The sequence below is a fragment of the Carassius auratus genome, chromosome 42, assembly GCF_003368295.1.
Source record: "Carassius auratus strain Wakin chromosome 42, ASM336829v1, whole genome shotgun sequence".
NCBI lineage: Eukaryota > Metazoa > Chordata > Actinopteri > Cypriniformes > Cyprinidae > Carassius > Carassius auratus.
Window position 1 is genome coordinate 2877496 of NC_039284.1, and position 17703 is coordinate 2895198.

General features: G+C 42.2%; 1 protein-coding gene across 1 annotated transcript in view; it reads left to right on the forward strand.

Annotated features, from left to right (window-relative positions):
* Positions 1–17703, forward strand: part of LOC113060422 (otoferlin-like) — a 38839-nt gene that overhangs the window by 10758 nt on the left and 10378 nt on the right. Inside the window, exons 15-31 of the mRNA XM_026229326.1 lie at positions 1579–1679; positions 1970–2060; positions 2167–2283; positions 2398–2550; positions 8479–8668; positions 8755–8879; positions 9707–9841; positions 9934–10095; positions 10177–10296; positions 10404–10565; positions 10667–10829; positions 12012–12082; positions 12201–12230; positions 12353–12484; positions 12593–12650; positions 13011–13105; positions 13930–14073. Of these exons, the coding sequence (XP_026085111.1) occupies positions 1579–1679; positions 1970–2060; positions 2167–2283; positions 2398–2550; positions 8479–8668; positions 8755–8879; positions 9707–9841; positions 9934–10095; positions 10177–10296; positions 10404–10565; positions 10667–10829; positions 12012–12082; positions 12201–12230; positions 12353–12484; positions 12593–12650; positions 13011–13105; positions 13930–14073 (2049 nt within the window). The remainder of the gene's footprint in view (positions 1–1578; positions 1680–1969; positions 2061–2166; positions 2284–2397; positions 2551–8478; positions 8669–8754; positions 8880–9706; positions 9842–9933; positions 10096–10176; positions 10297–10403; positions 10566–10666; positions 10830–12011; positions 12083–12200; positions 12231–12352; positions 12485–12592; positions 12651–13010; positions 13106–13929; positions 14074–17703) is intronic.

Sequence of the window (17703 nt, forward strand, 5' to 3'; positions counted from 1 at the left end):
ATCTCTTCTACAGGGGGCATCCTTTCGAGATAGCCGTCCTCGTGCATGCCATCGATATCAGCATAACTCGTATGCTGAAACCGATGGATGCGAGAGAAAAACGGCCTTCGACTTCTGCATGTAAGTCAGGCAAGAAAGGGAGGCTCACCTGGGCTGGCGGGCTATGGTCAGATAAATAACGCTCATCGAGGCTACCTCGCGACGTTACCTTTCTGGCACGCTTCCATGGAAAGTTTTTTATTTTTTTTATTCAACCAAAAACATAACAGGTCCAGGATAGGAGACTGTTATGTGAGAAACTTTCCACCTAACCCCGATCAGGTGGAGCACTGGTGGCTACAGGGGAATTAGGCAGGGGAGAAATAAAACATACAAAGGGGGATGGCAAAGAGGGAGATTTTAGAGAGGATGTTCCCCCACTGAGAGATAGCTAGCCAGCATCTCTTCTACAGGGGGCATCCTTTCGAGATAGCCGTCCTCGTGCATGCCATCGATATCAGCATAACTCGTATGCTGAAACCGATGGATGCGAGAGAAAAACGGCCTTCGACTTCTGCATGTAAGTCAGGCAAGAAAGGGAGGCTCACCTGGGCTGGCGGGCTATGGTCAGATAAATAACGCTCATCGAGGCTACCTCGCGACGTTACCTTTCTGGCACGCTTCCATGGAAAGTTTTTTATTTTTTTTATTTTTTTTGCCGCGGCACGATCCATAACCTCTAACAGCTCCCCATACGCAGAGCAGGAGAAATGAGCGGCTCAGCTTCTTCGCCACTCTCAAATATCTCCTGCTCCTTCTGGGTAGAACCCAGCAGAGCACTAACTTCAGTGTCAGAATGGGTTAATGACAACGCATCTTCCTCCCGAAGTTCGCTCTCGTTTGCCGCCGGAGAGTGTGAGAGGAAAAGTCCCTCTCTACACTTCTCAGCGAGATCCACCTGTGATCCCCACGAGCTCATTCTCCTCCGTGCCTCAGCAACGGCGGGTCCTGAGCCGCGAGATCCAGATGACAAACGAGAGCGGAGCTTTTTCACAGAAAAACGCTTGCAGTGCGCGCAGATTGCCCCCTCAAGGACATCGCGCGCGTGCTCTTCGCCCAAACAAGAGACGCAAAGACTGTGTGTGTCATCATGTGTCAAATAACGCTGACATGGATGCCAACACTATGTAAACACCTTGCTAGTGGATGCCATGATAACAATAAAAGATCGCTCCTACCGTTCTGGTCGTTTCTCAGATGCACGCTTCAAACAAAATAGTCAATGAAGACGAAGAAGATAAGTGACGGGTCCTACGGGCGCGTATTTATGGTCGCGCCGGTAGCGACGTCAGAGGCTGTCGCCGGCCAACACGTTGGCTTCAGACATGGGTCACGACGAGATGTTCCCCATAGTGTCCCTTCAGAGGACGCAGTGTCTCGTTCCCTTGAGAGGGAACAATGGTTTCGCCTGCAATGTCTTGCCTTAAATCACATTTACACTATATAGTTTTAATTTAGTATAAAACCCTGATTACATTTAATCTGTGAAAATACATTTATATGTTGACATTGCAGTCTGTGTTCTCTATCATTTCATAGGAAGAAGGGTTAAATGATGTGCAGGAGATTATTAAAACAGAAAAAGCCTATCCTGAGCGCAGACTCAGAGGAGTCCTGGAGGAACTCAGCAATGGCTGCAGGTTTATATACATGTTATTCTGAGCCAGTTATGAGTGGTTCTATGGAAACAGTGCTCCATTTGTGTCCTGTGATTAGGTGCAGTAAGTATTTTCTAAGAACAACTGCACTGGTTAATGTATGTGGTTGTTAGTAAAGCATGCATGAATATAAATTTCAAAATAAGATTTTTAAATGAACTGAAAAAAAGTTCATTTTGAGGCACAAATGGCACAATATTTTCATTAAACTTTATTCAATTGTCTATGACAGAGCAAATATATAATAACAGTGCATTTATTATCTCTTTCAGTACGTTTGTAACTTTGGCAAATAATGATCAGAATCAGACTGGGAAAACTAAACTGGACCGGGAGAGACTGAAATTATGCATGCAGGAATTGGTAAAAGCAGCTGTTACTAACACCTATTAAGAGTAACTAATGATCAAATCTGATTCTCGTGGCTTATTTTTGTGTCTATTGAAAAAGTTTGTTGTTATTTTTTCAGGAAAACATGGGCCAGCAAGCAAAGAGTATGCGATCCCAAGTAAAGAAAAGCACCGTGAAAGACAAAATAAAACTGGCTCAAAACTTCCTCCAAAAATTGAGATTCTTCACTGATGAGGTAGTGCACAAGACCTGGTGAAATACAAATATGCTTGATTATGTGGCCGTATAGATTAATTAATTTCACTGTAAAAAGAATATTCATGTAAATTATTTTGTTTTTTCATCATAGCCTCAGCATAGTGTTCCAGATATTTACATATGGATGATAAGCAACAACAAACGCATTGCATATGCCCGCGTTCCCTCCAAAGACATCCTCTTCTCTTCTGTAGAGGAAGAAACCGGAAAGGACTGTGGGAAAGTCCAGACTATCTTTTTCAAGGTTTGGATGAATGCAAATTCTAAAAATGTCTTAAAAACATTTTATGTCAGAATACTTATATTGTAAATGGCCATAAAATTTAATTTTTCATGATGTAACACAAAGACAACTCAAAATGTTTTAACTAAGCTGCCAAACAGCTTGTGATGAATTTGTTAGTGTGGCTGAATCAAGTTTATTTGCAAAAAGAGCCATGACAATTTCAGTCTGATTTGAACAACACATTTCAGCACAGATTGCTTTATGAATCAGTCACAATGTAATGAAAGTGTTATTAAAGGATGGAGCAGAGCATCTTGGATATGCATGTAACAGATATGTTACATCAACTGACGTATGGGATGTTTATGGAAAGTGCCACAACTACTAAATTGAAGTGACAACTGCCATCCCATGTTTGTAACCTACACAGCGCCTCGTCGTGAGCCAGATAGTCTTTCATAGCAAGAACAAGATCAAAAGAACAGTACGAAAAGCATCATATTTGCTGTTCTTTTGCCTGAGTTTTTTACTTTTAAACAACATAAAAAGAGTGCTTCAGCTCTTTATCTTTCTGATGAGGGTACAGCCACAAACAGTTGAAATACACTGGGTAAGTGTGCTTAAGTCTTTGCTAATAGGGATGCTACAGAGACCACATTATATCTGAAAGTGGTTAACATGGAGAGTACACATATGGACTGACCAGCAGGGCAGTACTACCTGGGAAGAGTCACTGCAGTAGGTTCTGCTACTGCCTGTGCTAAGACAGGATAGTAAGCAATTCTGTTAAGAGTAAGACACAGGTTAACCAATAGGGAAACCATGCCATGGATAAATACACACAACAAATTCACTAGGAAATAAATACACACTGCTTCAGGGCATAAGCCTGCCTAGAGGGGGTTTGGACTGAGCGGTAGAGGCTGCTTTTGACGGACCACTTAAATCCCCACATCCCGTCCAGGAGCCACACATACAGGTTCCAAAGCTATAGATGCAGGTGCCAAATAGTGCCCTGCCCCTGAGAAAGTAAGTCCTAGGATAATTTGCCAGGGAAAGGCTGTCTCGAAAGGCATCAGGTCCAAAAAGTCAGTGTGGACCAGTAGATCATAACCATCAAGGGTTGCTCCTCGTCCTCACTGATTTTGCACAGGGTCTGTGCAAGGAGGCTCACTAGTGGAAGCAACGGTCGTAACCAGCACAGGACTGCCTCTGCTGTCGTGGTCCTATCCAGAAGCCAAGCACTGCATGCACATTGCACAAAGGACCCCAGCCTGTTCCGGAGGCACCTGTCATGACAACAACATGCCTGGACACTTCTTCTAAGGGTACTCTTGCCCGTAGAAAGGTATGGTTTGACCAAGGGTTGAAATCTGGCCACAATTCTGCATGATGTTTACACAGAGTGTGCCATGGTGCCATGCCCATCTTGGGACTCGGCTGTGTAACCAGTGCTGAACTGGTCTCATACACATAAATCCGAACTGCGTTACCATGGCTGTGGATGCCATATGACTCAAAAGCCTCTGAAATTGTTTCAGCAGAACCGCTGTTTTGCCCCTGAACAAATTCAGGCAGTTCAGTACTGACTAGGCATGCTCCTTTGTGAGAAGTGTTTTGTGAGAAGTGCATCTACATACTGAGAAAAGAGATGCTCTGACTGGGGGAGAGCTTGCTCTTCTCCCATTTGACCCAAAACCTCAACTGGCAGAATTCCAGAGCACCAGGTCACCATGCTTGTAAATCAGATCTCGAGAGTGAGCAAGAATCATCAAGAGTTGTTGATATAGATGCCCACTTTTCTTGCAAGGGCACCCTATACAACTTTGGTGAAGACACAGGGAGACTGGTACAGCCCAAAAGGAAGGACTTTGTATTGATATGCCTGACCCTCAAAAAAGCAAACCGAAGAAACTGTTTGTATTGAGGCAAGATTAGGAAGTGGATGTATGCATTCTCCACATCAATAGGTGCAAACCAGTCTGTGGGAGAGGAGGCAGCAAAGTGGCTTCTGGCAATTGAAGGTGATTTCCAAGAATATGTGACTCCATGCACCTCCAGGAAGAATGGCACTGGGATGGAGCATGGTTAAGTGTCAAATACCGCAACCAGAAACCAGTCTTCCAGCCATGAATGCTCCAAGTTGGGCGGAAACTTTTACATAAGCCTGATGTTCATGGCTGCCAGGGACAGTATGGCCGTCAACTCATAATCGGGCTCTGACTTTGCAACCACCCCAGAAATGGGAAGTTCAGCAAAGTTGTCATCCCCCGAGGACTGGGGGAGAGCTTGCTCTTCTCCCATTTGACCCAAAACCTCAGCTGGCAGAATTCCAGAGCACCAGGTCACCATGCTTGTAAAACAGATCTCGAGAGTGAGCAAGAATCATCAAGAGTTGTTGATATAGATGCCCACTTTTTTTGCGAGGGCACCCTATACAACTTTGGTGAAAACACAGGGAGACTGGTACAGCCCAAAAGGAAGGACTTTGTACTGATATGCCTGACCCTCAAAAAAGCAAACCGAAGAAACTGTCTGTGTTGAGGCAAGATTAGGAAGTGGATGTATGCATTCTCCACATCAATAGCTGCAAACCAGTCTTTGGGCTTCTGCATCCACATCTTGAACGAGAGTTTGTGTGGGGCCAAAATTAAAACTCACAGATCCAAGATCAGTTGTTAGCCACCATCTTTTTTGAGTAAAATGAAGTGAGGGCTGTAAGTAGGGAGGCAATGCATCCCAGCAGAGAGGGTGAATGAAGAGTAGTGCTTATATCACTCCATGGATCCTGTAAAGGGCTTGATAGAGACACACAAGGAAGTAGTGCATTCCTTGAGGTGTGACCTCTTGGCGTGTTTCGAAAGGAGAGGATGAGTAGAGTGTAGAGTGTGTCTGGACTGCTTTGCTGTCCTCCTGGAGGGCTGCCTGGGTGACAGGCTGTGTCGCATTCCTGTGTGTCACCTCTGTGTCACTGATAAGGCCAGTCATTGAGATGTGGGCATTGAGAAAGCAAACCTTGTCAGTGTCCCGCATCTTAGCAAGGTTGAGCCAAAGATGTCACCCCTGTATCAGTAAGGTGATCATCACCTGACCTAAAGACCTGTGTGGTAACCTTAGTTAACTAACTAAGGTGGTAACCTTAACCTTAGTTGGTCACCGTGCATAGTTCCTGCATCAACCCTAGCTCAGAACTACCCTTGTGCACTTTTTTTAGTGCTTTGCCCTGATGGACTTGCAGGATGGCCATCATGTGCAGTGTAAAGGCTGCCTGTCCATAAATGCATCACAATCACACGCACAACTTGGGAGATCTCCACTTAACTCTTGGTGGCCCTCCATCGAGGGTTGTGGGAGAGGAGGCAGCAAAGTGGCTTCTGGCAGTAAAAGATGATTTCCAAGAATATGTCACTCCATGCACCTCCAGGAAGAATGGCACTGGGATGGAGCATGGTTAAGTGTCAAATCCCGCAACCAGAAAATAGTCTTCCAGCCATGAATGCTCCAAGTTGGGTGGAAAGCCTGATGTTCATGGCTGCCAGGGTCAGTATGGCCGTCAACTCATAATCGGGCTCTGACTTTGCAACCACCCCAGAAATGGGAAGCTCAGCAAAGTTGTCATCCCCCGAGGACTATGTCATCTCCTCTGATGCTGTGATTGACATCTGGTCCTCCCCTGGAGTCCCAAATGAAATGTTAGGACCATCGTGTAAGGATGGTTTTCCTTCTAAGATAGAACATAAAATAAGACACCCTGTAATAAAACATGAAATCTCAAGAATCTTGAGAGAAGATCTCAAAGACAGAGCAAAGGGTACCACCTTGCCCAAATTTCTCCTCTTGCTTATCCCTCTCCCCTCTCCATCTTCTCCCCCACCAGGCTCAAGATAATAAAAATTAACTAAAATTGTCTTGATAGAATATATGATTTATCTAGTGAATCTATTATTTTTTCCTCTTTTCACAGGGTCTCTGGTGAGATTGTTTTCCAATCTCTGACCATGTGTGACTCTTGGGTCATGCAATCCTAACCAACCAAAATATTTTCTGTTTTGCAACTTAGATTGTAAGATTTATTTGTTCTGGTCTGGGTATTTAAGGGAAAGTGGCAAGTAAGTCATTGGGAGTCTGTAACAGAAAACCCCCCCACAGTGTGTGTAAGTCTCTGGAGCCCTGCATCCTGGACACTCACATGCTGTGTATCTCTCTGGTGCCATGTGTGCATCGATCATTTCAGATTTATATTTGAGAAATTTATGTTATGTATTTATAATTTCTGAATTGGATTCTCATTGTTTAATTATGCAATAAGCATGAAAAATTCTGTCAAATAAAATGTAATATTCGATTTATTCTCCTGAAATCATTATGACTATTTAGCTACATGGTGCGGCACGGTACGGCATGGCATGTTTTTTTTCTTGTTTTTTTTTGAGGGGGGGGGGGGGGGGGGTCAGGTCCACTGTGTACAGTACCTGGTACCCTGGCTGAGGTTCCAAGCAAGCTGTACATTACCGAAATGTGATGTGGAAACCCTGCTAATCACTGATTGGTTGGAGTAAATTGTCACTTCCTGCATCAATGAACTTTATTCGAATGAACCCAACAGTTTTGTAGTGCACCTTTTTTTAAATAACAAAATAATGGCTGTCTTGCAGTACAACTTTAACAACATGTCTATAATCCTGCCCACTCTAAACAGTATTAAACTATGGTGGAAATGTTAACCAAGCCGAGCCGAACCATGCAGTGGAAGTATGCCATAGTGCCATAGTGCTACCTCACAACTGTGTCTTGGATAGGTCAAACTGAAGGACCAATGAATGTAGCATGTGGTACCTCATGTGGGACCTTTCGTTTCTGTCTATCACTGACTTAGCAATTTGCAGTAACATGACTAAGAAAACTACACTTTTTGTATAAGCAAACATGTTGTAGCCTACTATTAGTTTAATTGCACCCTCAGAACTTGCAAGTTTGTGATTTGTGAGATCCATGACCTCCAGCCAGCATGAGACGCTGTGTGGCACTGGGTCCCTAATGAACAAACAATTGAAAGTATGGGTTGTCCAGAATTATCAAATATCTAAATTAAGCCACGTCTAACCTAATGATCAGCTGTTCATCAGTAATGAGTAGTCAAATTTAAAAATGTCAGAGTCAGATTAAACACAGAGCTACAATAAAATTGTAACTATATCCTAATAAATTAAGTGAACTTTTTAGAAGAGCAAATAAAAGACCTTCACCCACACTGTTGGATTTCGTCATATGGTCAATGGGTGGTCCACTGGGAAGAAATTTATTTTGGGAGCTCAATGGCAAGCTACATCGAAGAGGAGTGGTAAGTCTGTGAGGACTGGCCTGGCGGAAATGCTCCCACTATAACCGCATGAGTGCTAACTGTGCTAACCGGCCTGTGCTGGGTAGCAGCAATGGGGGTTTCCCCCACCACAATAAGAGAGACCCGAGATCTCTGCATTGCCATGGTCATCATGGCCTCAAAATGATGGATGGATCAACGATCGTGATCGTTAGAGGGGCTAGGAAACGACTGCATCCAGAAACACATGGATGCTCTTTTATGCTGAAGTGCCCAAAGGGGAATTACAGCAATTATATGCTAACAGTCAGTGAAACTGCTGTAAAAGGATCTTCCAGTTAAAGAGGGTTTCCTGAATTCACTATACTACTCATGAGGTGAATGGAAGAGTGGCTGCTGTAGAGACACAACCACCAGACTCATTTCACATGTGAAGGCACAGCAGCATTAAACAAACTCTTTAAATTTAAAGGGTTGAAGAGGTTAATAAAAAATAATTTATGATCTAAAAAAAGTAATAACAAAAATATATGATACCTTTATTTTGCATTTCTGAACATCTACAGGATATACTTTAACAACAAGTACTAATTTACTTTCTTTTACTATATTTTGTCTCTTTTTAGCTTCCTGGTAAGAAAAGCTTTGGTCCTGCAGGGTGGACCGTTCAGGCTAAAACTGAGCTGTATCTGTGGCTCGGCTTGAACAAGCAGCGTAAGGACTACTTAAACGGCCTACCAAATGGGTTTGAGGAGAACAAAGCAGTAAAAGGGCCTGGCATTCAGTCCTCACCCCCCATCAGCCTGATGTACACCAGTAAGATACCAAAGAACTTATATGAGTGACCTCAGACTGTCTGTGTAATAGTCAGTGATGTTAACTCTTTTATTGTATGCTAACAGTGAAGCAGATCTTCCAGCTGAGGGTTCACGTGTATCAGGCTCGCAGTCTGTTTGCGGCCGACAGCACCGGCCTGTCAGACCCTTTTGCCAGGGTCTTTTTTTCTACTCACAGCCAGGTCACAGAGGTGAGATAAAAGCTTCATGCTAACTTACTATTGACATTTGATCTCTGTGAGTGAATTTAAGCACATGAACAAATCAAAATAAATACTATATGAAGAATATTCTTCACTTTATCTTTGACTTAATTCATTGAATATTGAATGCCATTTCAAATATGATGATTATGAACAAATGTATATATAATTATTAAAACCCTTGATGTTGTGTGTACGATGAGAGATTGAAAGATGATTGAATCTGAAAATTAAATTATTAACAGTATTTTTTGTATTAATTTAATATGATTTAATATTATATGATACAATTAATATTGGCAAAAATACAGTTCAATTATATGAATTTATATGCATTTGCATTTAATTTAAGGTTTTATTTAAATTAAAATTCCACATCCTGTTTCCTACCGCAAAAATAATTGAATGTTATGTGATAAAATGACATGTAGAAGAGTTGAATGAGATTATATAAATTCATTCTACATACTTAAATTGACATAATAATTAAATTTATATTTCCTTTTTACATCAACTCAAAATTATTTCAAAATTTAGTAATCCACGTGGTATACAGTCTTAATTCAATTCTAATGGTGTAAAACACAAAATCGTTTTATTTATTTTTTTGTCAGCATCATCAGGCCACAATCAGCCAATAGCACTTGTTGGGCTTGAGCTATAATATTTACTGAGAAAACGTTGTTTGGTGCTGCTTTACTGCTTGAGCAGTGGAGCATTGTACTGTTGAGATGTGATGTAGTACATCGCCACATCAATCCTACTCATTAAAGAAGTTATAAGGAAGCCGTATTAAGCTGATTATTTCCTCTCAGGTCCTGAATGAGACGTTGTGTCCTACATGGGATCAGCTGCTGGTGTTTGATAATGTGGAGCTCTATGGTGAGGCTGGTGAACTGAGAGATGATCCTCCTATAATCGTCATCGAGATCTATGATCAGGACACTGTCGTGAGTGCTGATATCCTGCAAAATAATGATTTCCTTCTGCTTTTAATGCTTTCACCTCCATACATTTGGTTAATCTTATTCTACTTCCCAAGGGGAAAGCCGATTTCATGGGCAGGACATTTGCAAAACCTTTAACCAAGATGTCAGACGAGTATTATGGGCCGCCACGCTTCCCTCCTCAGCTGGAGTATTACCAGATCTACCGGGGGAACTGCACTGCAGGAGAAATGCTGGCGGCCTTTGAACTGCTGCAGGTGCATCTGACAGGAACAAGAAACTGTTTAAGTCTGTGTTTATGTATTTATATAAGCTTCTGTATTGTGGAAATCTTTCAGATTGGACCAGCTGGAAAGGCCGACCTGCCCCCAATAGATGGACCTTCAGATTTTGATCGTGGTCCAATCCTGCCTGTTCCTATTGGCATCAGACCTGTCTTGAGTAAATACCGAATTGAGGTGAGTTGTTCTTAGTAGAATAGCTACCGAGTCGACCCAGAATCGATTGCTGACTTACAATCCTAGAAAACTTTGCATCACATTAAATTAACAAAAGATTCATGCAGGTTCTCTTCTGGGGCCTGAGGGACCTGAAGCGAGTGAATCTGGCTCAAGTTGACCGTCCCCGCGTGGACATCGAGTGTGCAGGGAAAGCCATTCAGTCAGCGCTGATTCAGAACTACAAGAAAAACCCCAACTTCAGCACTCTGGTCAAGTGGTTTGAAGTGGTGAGATTTTCGCACATTTATATCTCAGAAAGTATGAGACATTTTTTAAATGATGTTGATTGTACAACAGACACTGGAAAATGTTCATGATTTTTCACAAGGACCTGCCTGAGAACGAGCTCCTCCACCCTCCTCTGAACATCCGTGTGGTGGACTGCCGGGCTTTTGGTCGTTACACACTAGTTGGCTCTAATGCAGTCGCATCTCTACGCAAATTCATTTACAGGCCATCGGACAAGAGTGTCAGTAACTGGTCTGCCATGGGTGAGTATCCAGAGAAACAAAGTTGACAAATATTTATCTTTAGTTGATAAGATTAAATCGTTTCATACTATCCATGGCAATGATGTAGCCTTCATCCAAGAGCAATTCAATTATAGTCATTATTTATATATATATATATATATATATATATATATATATATATATATATATATATATATATATATATATAATTTTATTTTATTTATTTATTTATTTTTTTTGTAAGAATTGTAATGGAAAATTTACCTTTACATTTAATAACTTGTGCAATTTACTACAATCAAGAATGTTGTAGGACAGATCCAAACTATAATACACTTAAAATGTCCATATTCAACTACTGAATATATAATACTCATTGAAAGTTGGGAATGATTAAGTTTTTAAGAAGTCTCTTTTGCTCACCAAGGCTGCATTTATTTGATAAAAAATACAGTAAAAACAGCAATATTATGAAATATTATTACAATTTAAAGGGATAGTTCATCCTAAAATAAAATTTGCCTATAATTTACTCACCTTCAAGACATCCTAGATGTATATGACTTTCTCCTTTCAGACTAATACAATCTTTGTTAGATTTAAAAATGTTCTGGCTCTTCCAAACTTTTCAATAAATGGGTGTTGAGATTGCCGTTGGTCTCCTCTTGGCTTACTTTGAAATCCTCCACCATTTTTCTTTAAAAATCTCGTTTTGTATTTTTAATTCATGACCGGTATTTTGTTATGCTCTTTTCTCTACGCTTTCGTGTTCGTCACTTCTCAGACGTCCTACATCATCCGCTGGAATGCCAAATTAATTTACATTTATAATAGTGAAAATCATTATTAATAACTGAGCACTAATAATTAATAACAACTGAACAGCAAATCATCATATTATTCTGATTTCTGAAGATCATGTGACACTGAAGACTGGAGGAATGATGCTGAAAATACAGCTGCACATCACAGAAAATAAATTACAGTTTAATATATATTCACATAGAAAACAATTGTTTTAAATTATAATAATATTTCACACTATTACTGTCTTCACTGTATTTTTGATCAAATAAATGAAGCTTTGGTGAGCAGATGAGATTTCTTTCCAAAACTTTTGACCAGTAATGCATATATTCCTTTGATATTCCTTATTCTCACCTGTAAGATGCGCAGCTAACATTGTTTATTCCTCTACAGACGAGGTTGTGATCCACACAGAGCCAGAACCAGTTGTGAAGAAGACTGAGACAGTGGTCAAACTTGACTCAGTAAGAAACACTGCAAAAAATTTAAATAAATCTATTAAATGTAGTCAAACATTTGGACACAAATGACAGAATTTTGTCAGGTCTTTTGAATTTGATCATTTTACTGAATCTGTTTCAGGCGTCTGATGCTGTGGTTAAAGTTGATATGGTATGAAGACAGATGTCTGATCAGATGTTTGTCTTTCTTATTATGTTCATTGCATTGGTATTCATATATTTTTTTAAGTTTTATGTTTGAAAATGAATTCTGAGTCCTTAACATTGTTACAGCCAGATGATGAGAAAGGTGGGAAAGGGAAAAAGAAGCGGAAGAAGGACGAAGAGGTGGAAGAGGAGGAGCTGGATGAAAGCATGCTGGACTGGTGGTCCAAATACTTTGCCTCCATTGAAACACTTAAAGAGGTAAGAGCTATAAAAGAGTGAAATTATTTTACATGCTTTTTTACAGAAGGTGCCTTGAAAATGTATGATTGAACTGAGAATGTATTGTACTATTTATGAACACTGTAGATCATTAAAACGAAGGAAGCAGAAGCTGAAGAAAAGGAAGATTTTGACTCTGGAGAGGGTGAGTCTACAATATGTTTGACAAACATTAGTATAACTTTTCACTTAAAATATGCAAATGTTAAATCAGATAGGAGCTATGCGTGCATGACAAAATATAGCTGCAATTATTTGCCTTTCAAGGGACTTTGTATAAGTTAATACTTTAATATTAACATGTTATATATAATTAAATGCATAAGATATGCATATATTTCATTTATTTTTTATTTTGTACTGCCCAAATAAAGCTTTCTGACAGATATTTACATATAATCCTCAAATTCCAAGTGAACTCATATTACATAAATAATCCTGTTTGCATACCCTTGATTCTTTGCCCCGATTACCAAATATGTTCCTAATGCCTCTGATATGAAAGGGACCAAGAAGAAGAGAGGAAAGGGGAGCAAGAACAAAGCCATGCCTGGGGAGGGAGTACCAGAGAAGAAGAAGCACCAAGTCGAAGAGTTGAAGGTACTTAGGTCTTTAAGGAATAGTTCACCTGGAAATTTAAAATTGCTGTAAATGTCCTCATCCTTAGACCATCCAATATGTTGATGAGTTTAGCCAATATAGCATCACATAACTTGCTCATCAATGGATGCTCTGGAGTGAATGGGTGCCGTCAGAGTGAGAGTCCAAACAGCTGATAAAACATTACAGTAATCCACATCACTCCAGTCCATCAGTTAACATCTGGAGAAGACACATCCATCATTATGATGTTTTTAACTCATAATCCATAATAACACTTCCTCCAGTCAAAAAGTGCATCCCCTGTTGTTTTTCACATCAGAATCCAGACACAGATTTGTTCAGAGCTGTTTTGGCCTGTAAACAGTGATTGATCTGGGCAGATTTCTCTCCCGATTCAGACCAGACCACTTTTTTAGTGGTGAAAGCACTATTACGGATAAAGGACTAATATTTTAGCCAAAAGCAATGGTTTGTGGTTAAACACAGATTTGTTTCTTACAAATACACAGCTTTTGTCTTCTCCAGATGTTCACTGATGGACTGGAGTGCTGTGGATTATTGTGATGTTTTTATCAGCTGTTTGGACTCTCATTTTGACAGCACCCATTCACTGCAGAGCATCCATTGATGAGACACTGATACAATGCTACATTTCTTTAAATCTCTTTCAATGAAGAAACATTTTTGGGTGAAATATTATTTTAATAGCAAAAGTCCATTTAAAAAAAAGAAAGCCCTCACTGTAACTTTGGTCTCTTTGGAGAGCGTTTGGGATGCCTCATGGATGTAAAAGAGGGTGGGGATTCTTGTTTCCTCCATAGATATTCAACAGAGAGCTTGAATATCAGTTTGACCGCTTCGAAGACTGGCTTCACACTTTCAACCTTTATCGAGGCAAGTGTTCAGACGATGCTGACGTTGAGCAGAATGCAGCTGATGAAGACAGACTTATTGGCAAATTCAAGGTTTGTCACTCATTGCTTATTGCTCTCTTGCTTCTGACTTGCTGTTTCTCCAGTCATACATTTATCATGTTTTATTATTACTGTTTTCTATTTTAACTAAAAAATATAGTTCTGCAAACACATATTCATCAGCAGTGTTGTTTGTATACTATTATAGGTTTTATTAATATTCAGATTTAGTTTTCATTTTCATTTTAGTTAAAGTTTTAGTAAATTTGTAGTTACTGTTTAATTTAATGTCTATATATTCTTATCATTTTTATTATAGATTTATTTTGTTTAGTACTTTAAATTAAACTAAAAGAAAATGTGAAATGCTGCATTGGCAATAAGCTGAAATAAAATAAGTATTTATATTTTTAAGATTTAAGATTTTTTTTATATTTGATATAATAGTTAATGTTTATTTAATTTTTTATGGTTTTAGTTTTAATTTTAGTTTTAGTTAGCAATAATAACTCTGTTCATAGGCACTTTTTTGAATGCAAAAGTCTTTCGAACAAGGTTTTTAAGATCAGGAGAAACGTCTCGGGTTACTAATATAACCATGGTTCCCTGAGTAGGGAACGAGACACTGCGTCCTCTAGGGGCTGCTATGGGCAACACCTCGTCGTGACCAGTGTTTGAAGCATACATTGAAAAAACACCAACTTGTTGGCCGGCTACAGCCTCTGACATCACTACCGGCACGACTATAAATAGGCACCGGGAGAACACTTCATTCACTTATTCATCTGAAGCTTGCACCCGAAGCATGACAGGGAGCTAGGGGGTGCTATGGGGAACTGTATACCCACGCCACCATGCTGAGGGGGGTGCAGGCCAGAATCATGGCAAGCACTAAGTACCAACTCTACCATTTCCAGTTGCCCCTGGGACGTTTAGACAGCTGTCTGTGACAGTACCCCTTACGGCCAAAGGCCTAAGCTACATTCCCAACTTAATTGTTAGGGCCTCAGCCCTAGGGCCTACCCCCGAGGGGTAGAGCTGAAGTCTTGGAATCAGGAAATATTCCTTTAAAGGGATATGGCTAAGAACCTAAAATTTTCTACCAAGTCTTGCCTGTCACACAGGTGCTACTGCTAACTTATGCATAAGCTTGCTGAGAGAGCTGTCTCAACAGTTCTTTAGTAGCAACACCCTGTTTAGATAGGTGTCCGAGGATACATAGGTGGAGTGGCGCCCAAAACGAATGGGGATTTTACCAACTCAAGAAATGGCATGAAGCAACCGCGCAAAGCCCTCACCATATAGGATTTTAGAAAGAACGCAGAATACTAGCGTGCAAACTTACCACAGTGTGGATTTCAGAAAGTGTGGAAAGACTTCACGTGCACACTTACCATAGCGTGGATTTTCAAATACTGCTCTACGGAGGGGCTCTCGTGGCACTCTGATAGAACAGGTCATAGATGGAATGTTGCATCTCAAAACAGTATGATTGAGAGTCACCAACTCGATCTATGGAGACAATGCTGGAGCGCTCTGGGGAAAAAACAGAGAACTCCATCTCATATGAGAGGAGAACTCCGAGCTCAGAGTAGCGTGCTCATAGGCGACCCTTTTTGTAAAAAGGAGAGCGCTGCTAAAATACCAAGAGAATCGCCCAAATAGCCCCTCATGTTGAGGGAAGCGATGCTTGAAGTGTATAAATAAATACACACTGGCTGAATGAAGCCCAAGGAACCAAGGTCTAATCATCTCAAGAAAGGGAACAAGGCGAAGCGCGTAACCCTTACCCTACAGGATTTCAGAAAGTGCGCATGCACACTTGCAAAGAGCCTTGCATGCACATTTACCACTTACGTGGATTTTACGTGGCCCAGCGCCACAGCTCAAGGTGGTCGCCAGCCCAGCACCACAGTGCAAGATGGCCGCCAGCCCAGCGCCACAGCACAAGATGGCCGCCAGCCCAGCACCACAGCACAAGATGGCCGCCAGCCCAGCGCCACAGCACAAGATGGCCACCACTGCCCAAGATGGCCGCTACCCCAGTGCCACTGCCCAAGATGGCCGCCACTGCCCAAGATGGCCGCCACCTCAGCGCCACTGCCCAAGATGGCCGCCACCCCAGCGCCACTGCCCAAGATGGCAGCCACAGTGGACCTTCCAGAGTCGAGTCAGGTTCCCGTTGACCCTCCAGAGTCAAGTCAGGTTCCCGTTGACCCTCCAGAGTCAGGTCAAGTCAACGTTGACCCTCCAGAGTCAGGTCAAGTCACCGTTGACCCTCTAGAGTCAGGTCAAGTCACCGTTGACCCTCTAGAGTCAGGGCTAGTCACCGTTGGCCTTCCAGAGTCAGGGCCAGTCAATGTTGACACTCCAGAGTCAGGGCCAGTCAATGTTGACACTCCAGAGTCAGGGCTAGTCACCGTTGACACTCTGGAGTCAAGTCTAGTCACCGTTGACACTCCAGAGTCAAGTCAAGTCACCGGTGTTATTCATGGGCAAAGGCAAGTCACCATTGATCTTCATGGGCAAAGTCCAGTCACCAGTGTTCTTCATGGGCAAAGGCAAGTCACCATTGATCTTCATGAGCAGAGTCAAGTCACCGACTATCTTCATGGGCAAAGGCAAGTCACCATTGATCTTCATGAACAAATGCAAGTCACCATTGATTTTCATGAGAAGAGTCAGGTCACCAATGATCTTCATGAGCAGAGTCAAGTCACCAATGATCTTCATGAATCCAGTTTTAACACCACGGAACTACCAGTCTTTCCACGTCTCTGCGGAACTACCAGAGTCTGTCCACGTCTCAGCTGAACAACCAGAGCCTCTCCACGTCTCTGCTGAACTACCAGAGCCTCCCCACGTCTCTGCTGAACTACTAGAGCCTCTTCACGTCTCGGCTGAACTACCAACACCTCTCCACGTCTCGGCTGAACTACCAGAGCCTATCCTCGTCTCTGCTGAACTACCAGAGCCTATCCTCGTCTCTGCTGAACTACCAGAGCCTATCCTCGTCTCTGCGGAACTTCCAGAGCCTTGTCACATCTCAGCTGAATTCTCTGAGCGCTCAAATGATCCTGTCGTGGCCACAGAGGCCACCCTTAACTTGTTCATATTCTCTGTTTCAGACTTACCTAACCAGACTTACTCTCCTGTGTCATCGATCCCACTGTGGTGGTCTTCTGCACTGCCCGGGTGGCCCTCTGCCTCGACCGCATGGATGTGGTGGTCTTCTGCGCCACCCTGGTGGGCTTCTGTCTCGACAGCAAGGATATGGTGGTCTTCTGCGCCACCCTGGTGGGCTTCTGTCTCGACCGCACGGATGTGGTGGTCTTCTGCACCACCCTGGTGGGCTTCTGTCTTGACTGCACGGATGTGGTGGTCTTCTGCACCGCCCTGGTGGGCTTCTGTCTTGACTGCACGGATGTGGTGGTCTTCTGCACCGCCCTGGTGGGCTTCTGTCTTGACTGCATGGATGTGGTTGTCTTCTGCACAACCTTGGTGGGCTTCTGTCTTGACCAGATGGATGTGGTGGCTTTCTGCGCCGCCTGGGTGGGCTTCTGTCTTGACCGCACGGATGTGGTGGTCTTCTGCACCACCCTGGGGGGCTTCTGTCTCGACCGCATGGCTCCAATTCCACCTTGCTCCTCTCTGGATTCCTGCCCTGTCGGTTCCGCCCTG